Source organism: Hordeum vulgare, chromosome 7H (genome assembly GCF_904849725.1).
Source record: "Hordeum vulgare subsp. vulgare chromosome 7H, MorexV3_pseudomolecules_assembly, whole genome shotgun sequence".
Classification (NCBI taxonomy): Eukaryota; Viridiplantae; Streptophyta; class Magnoliopsida; order Poales; family Poaceae; genus Hordeum; species Hordeum vulgare.
Genome location: NC_058524.1, coordinates 573,387,728 through 573,392,993, shown reverse-complemented (window position 1 = coordinate 573,392,993; position 5,266 = coordinate 573,387,728). Strand labels below are relative to the sequence as shown.

The 5,266-nt window shown below is 46.7% G+C and overlaps 1 protein-coding gene across 1 annotated transcript; it reads left to right on the top strand.

The window, feature by feature from the left end:
* Positions 1-1,731: 1,731 nt before the first annotated feature.
* LOC123410301 (peroxidase 45-like) lies at positions 1,732-3,275 on the top strand. The gene is made up of 3 exons (XM_045103222.1): positions 1,732-2,074; positions 2,186-2,543; positions 2,675-3,275. The coding sequence occupies exons 1-3, from the start codon at positions 1,856-1,858 to the stop codon at positions 3,046-3,048; spliced, it is 951 nt and encodes a 316-aa protein (XP_044959157.1). The 5' UTR covers positions 1,732-1,855; the 3' UTR covers positions 3,049-3,275.
* Positions 3,276-5,266: the final 1,991 nt, after the last annotated feature.

Sequence of the window (5,266 nt, the reverse complement as noted above, 5' to 3'; positions counted from 1 at the left end):
CTAGGCTCGTCAAGCTTAACCCGAGTGTTCCGCGTGTGCAACTGTTTTGCACCCGTTGTATGTGAACGTTGAGTCTATCACACCCGATCATCACGTGGTGTCTCGAAACAAAGAACTGTCACAACGGTGCACAGTCGGGGAGAACACAATTTCGTCTTGAAATTTTAGTGAGAGATCACCTCATAATGCTACCGTCGTTCTAAGCAAGATAAGGTGCATAAAGGATTAACATCACATGCAATTCATAAGTGACATGATATGGCCATCATCATGTGCTTCTTGATCTCCATCACCAAAGCACCGACACGATCTTCTTGTCTCCGGCGTCACACCATGATCTCCATCATCGTGATCTCCATCAACGTGTCGCCATCGGGGTTGTCGTGCTACTCATGCTATTACTACTAAAGCTACGTCCTAGCAATATAGTAAACACATCTGTAAGCACAAACATTAGTTTAAAGACAACCCTATGGCTCCTGCCGGTTGCCGTACCATCGACGTGCAAGTCGATATTAACTATTACAACATGATCATCTCATACATCCAATATATCACATCACATCGTTGGCCATATCACATCACAAGCAAACCCTGCAAAAACAAGTTAGACGTCCTCTAATTATTGTTGCTTGTTTTACGTGGTGACCATGGGTATCTAGTAGGATCGCATCTTACTTACGCAAACACCACAAAGCATTCCTCCGGTGTCAGTGAGTTATATGATCTCATGGTCATAGAAACAAATACTTGACACGCAGAAAACAGTAGCAACAAAATGACACGATCAACATGCTACGTCTATTAGTTGGGTCTAGTCCATCACATGATTCTCCTAATGATGTGATCCCGTTATCAAGTAACAACACTTGACTATGGCCAGGAAACCTTGACCATCTTTGATCAACGAGCTAGTCAACTAGAGACTTACTAGGGACAGTGTTTTGTCTATGTATCCACACAAGTATTGTGTTTCCAATCAATACAATTATAGCATGGATAATAAACGATTATCATGAACAAAGAAATATAATAATAACTAATCATTATTGCCTCTAGGGCATATTTCCAACAGCCGCCGTCTAGGGCTGCCTTGTAGTTTTAGTTTTTTTAATTAATTTAATTCGGACGTGTGGACTATCGCCGGCTTTCGTGTCCGGCTTTTAATGTTTTAATTATGCCTGTTTATTATTTTCGCAAATACTTTATATTTTTTTCGCATGACGATAAAAATGAATCGGACCAGCGTTAGACGTATGCACCAGTCCAAACGGTGAAACGGATGTTGGTGTCCGTTGAACCAACCCAAATGAACAAAATATAGATAAAATGGATGTTCGTTTAGGTCAGCGGGTTGGACGGTTGGAGTTGCTCAAAGCCGCATGGGTTTTAGACTATCCTAGACGCGAAGGACTATGATGAGAAGTTGATCAGCGTACTGGTTGGAGGAGCAACAGCTCGTTCGTCAGCGTGCAACGGCACTTTCCATTCCTCGGCTCTGAACTTCCGGCCTGCGGCCGTTACGTGCACACCGTGTCAAATGAGCTGTGTTGTGGCACGAGCATCATCTTGTACATACTACATGCCACTTTGACCAAACCCCAAGTGGCAAATATCTAGCTGTTGCTCAAGCGACGAGGATTGGATTAGGGCAGAAGCCACGCTACCAGAAAAGTCGACCTCGATCGCGCTCTGGGCTATATAACCCCACGGGCAACCTCCATGTATCTCGACCGAGCTAAAACCGGTAAGGCACGAGCTAGCCGGCGCGGGCAGCCACACTTTTGGAAGAGCACGCAAGCTAGCTAGGCAACAGTCTTCACGAAGCAATTGAAAGGGACCTATCGATCGACCCATGGCGAACCTTGGATGGTCAGCCTCCCTCCTCTTCCTCCTCGTCGTCGCGGCGCTCCGCTCGCCGTTCGCCGCCGCGCAGCTGAGGCCGGGGTACTACGCCAGCATCTGCCCCAACCTGGAGACCATTATCCGGAACTCCGTCAGGCAGTCCATGGCCCAGTCCCAAATCTCCGCGTCCGCCACGCTCAGACTCTTCTTCCATGACTGCGCCGTCAGGGTACACAACACGACTATATACCTCTTATATATAGATGTCGACTCTGATGAGCTGATCGATGATGACGGAGGTATATATCTGCTTGTACGTACTTTGTCGTGCACGTTGCAGGGCTGCGACGCGTCGATCATGATCGTCAACTCGAACGGCGACGACGAGTGGCGGAGCCCGGACGACCAGTCGCTGAAGCCGCAGGGGTTCCAGACGGTCCTGGACGCCAAGGCCGCCGTCGACAACGACCCGCAGTGCCGTTACAAGGTGTCCTGCGCCGACATACTCGCCCTCGCCGCTCGAGAATCCGTCGTCCAGAGCGGTGGGCCGTACTACCAGGTGGAGCTGGGCAGGTACGACGGGAAGGTGTCGACGAAGAGCAGCGTGGTGCTCCCGCACGTCGACTTCAACCTCGACAAGCTCAACGCCTTCTTCTCAGGCTTGGGCCTCTCCCAGACCGACATGATCGCGCTCTCAGGTGACTGAACTAGCACTCGTCAACTTCTTCTGATTCTGAAGTCTGCACCCCATTTGCAACGCACGCACGCCGACATGTTGACAATCTCGCTGCCTGCACGATCGCATCGCATCGCTTGCGCGCGAATCCAGGTGGCCACACCATGGGCGCGGCGGACTGCAGCTTCTTCCAGTCGAGGATCGGCACCGACCCGAGCATGGACTCGGGCTTCGCGGCGCAGCTCCGGGGCACCTGCACCAGCAGCCAGAGCTCCGCGTTCCTCGACCCGACGCCGTTGGGGTTCGACAACTCCTACTACAGGAACCTGCAGGGCGGCAGGGGCCTCCTGGGGTCCGACCAGGTGCTGTACACGGACCCGAGGTCACGGGGCGCCGTCAACTACTACGCGTCCAACCAGGGCGCCTTCTTCTACGACTTCACCGTCGCCATGACCAAGCTCGGCAGGGTCGGGGTCAAGACCGCGGCCGACGGCGAGATACGGCGTGATTGCCGGTACACGAATTAGTTACTGACTCGCCGGCGGCCTTCAAAAGGAAAACTGTCCATGACGTAACTGTAATAAGATCGATCAAGTTGTTATGGACGTGGCTCAGCCCACCGGTGTCTCTTCAACTAATCGATCGACTGGGTAGTGTGCAATCCTTTTACCGTTGGATATGTTTTTTCTTTTTTGAGGATCAGCCGTTGGATATGTTGATGGAACATCTGAGATGCAGATGTCTTGTGTGAGAATGAGTCAGACCCCAACACAAAATAGCATGTTGATGGCTCTAGCTGTCTAGCCTGGATCTAGGCCGACCGGCACCAAAATCAAATCATATAATAGTGGGATAGTAGTAGTAATATCATCTCCACATTACATAGTAACATAATTTAGAAGCACAGCTTGTTTGTTGTCATACATGATACATAGTAATACATCGTTTAATATAATACGGTATCATGTAATGTTACTTAATTATTATTTTTAATTTGATTATGTGCTACCTCAGCAACAATATCTAATTGATACGCATGATACCCATTCAGTTTTTGTTAGTAAACATATAATATTTGTCCTAAGTTAAACGTACTAACGTTTGACTAAGTTTGTAGGGAAAAAAATAACATTCACAATGGAAAATCGATATCAATAAATGTATCATTGATTTAATTTTTCATATTGTACATCTCTAGTATTATAGATAGTGATAATTTTGTATATAAATTTGCCAAAGTTTATGAAGTTTGACATAAGATAAATTTAACATACGTAGTAAAAAGGAAACGGCGTGGGTACTACATATGGTACTTTTATTGTGACCAGCCCAGGACCTAACTTCATCAACGTCAAACGCCCATGATCGGCACTTGCTCGCACGACATTTGAAATGGAGCACTATAACTAGTGCAATTGAGTGCACCATGCGTTAACTAGCAATTCCCACTAGGTACGTAACAGCACCATATGCGTGATCAGGTTCAGGTTGCACGCCCGCACGTTTATATCAATATTTCCTTTGTACTAGTCCTATGATTCTTGCGGAAGTTATTGTAAAATATATATAGCAAATTACAATGTACGTAGCTTGCTCAGTTTGTTGCAAAACTTGTGTTTGTCTTAATATATGGATGATCACTTCACAAACACATGGTCACTTAACTACTCCCTCCATTTCTAAATATAAGTGTTTTCAGAGGTTTAACTGATGGACTACATACAGATGTATATAGACATATTTTAAAGTGTAGATTCATTCATTTTGTTCCGCATGTAGTCTCCGGTGAAATCTCTAAAAAGACTTATATTTAAGAACGGAGGAAGTAGTGACGAAGCTAGACAAAAATTTATTGGGGGGAGGAAACACAAATCATCGGTGTTTTGGGGGGAGGGGGGGGGGGGGCAAATACTAAAAGAAATATAATGTCAGCACTGCTAAAAAATTCTTCAAAAATTAATCCAAGCCCTAGAGGGGGCACAACCCCAGCAGTATACATAGCTCTGCCTATGCACTTAACCTTCCAATAATAGTAGATCTAGTTGATCTCTATGGTGACATGGCAATCACTCAACTTCTGTAGGTGCATAGTGAATGAGCATGCAACCAAAATATTGTATACATGGTAGACAAGCATGACGAGATGGAGGCAGCATAATATGTGTGGGGTGGGCTGGCAGTGCTGACAGAGACAAGGTTGTATCGAGGAGGATGCTATGGAGGAGGAAAAACATAGTTGAGGGAAATAAAATAGAATGTTTCATAGGGTATAGGTCTAAGCATGCACGAAATCAGTCGAGGTTAAAACGCCGATCAGATACTAGATGAGGAGGTTTTCTTCCTCATCCGGCGGCAGATCTGGGAGCTTGTGCGTGTGCGTCCTAGATCCTATATATGAGTGTCCGTTAGTCTCTCAATGGCAAGGAGACGGCATCGTCGAAGCGGGCTTCATGTATTAGGTCAATGGTGGTCGTCTTGTCTACTCCTACTCCTACATAGGGCGCCAGAGACAGTGGGGCTAAATGGGTGTGTCCACAGACCGGACATCACCTGGTACGGGACGCGGGTCCTTTTAGGTCAACATCACCAATGCTTCTTGACAGGGTTCAATGATTTCCTGTGTTACCTGCGGGGATATTGCTTTACTATTCCAGCAGCCGCACAGAACTTCAGTGATGGCATCGGCGTATCATCAACATGTGCTAGAAGGTCAAGATGGAAGATTTTGAGAGTTCTAAAAAAAAT

Coding starts and splice junctions, on each gene's coding strand:
- LOC123410301 (XM_045103222.1), top strand. CDS start 1,856: ATGGCGAACCTTGGATGGTCAGCCTCCCTCCTCTTCCTCCTCGTCGTC. Junction 2,075..2,185: donor TCCATGACTGCGCCGTCAGG/GTACACAACACG, acceptor TGCACGTTGCAG/GGCTGCGACGCGTCGATCAT. Junction 2,544..2,674: donor CGACATGATCGCGCTCTCAG/GTGACTGAACTA, acceptor GCGCGAATCCAG/GTGGCCACACCATGGGCGCG.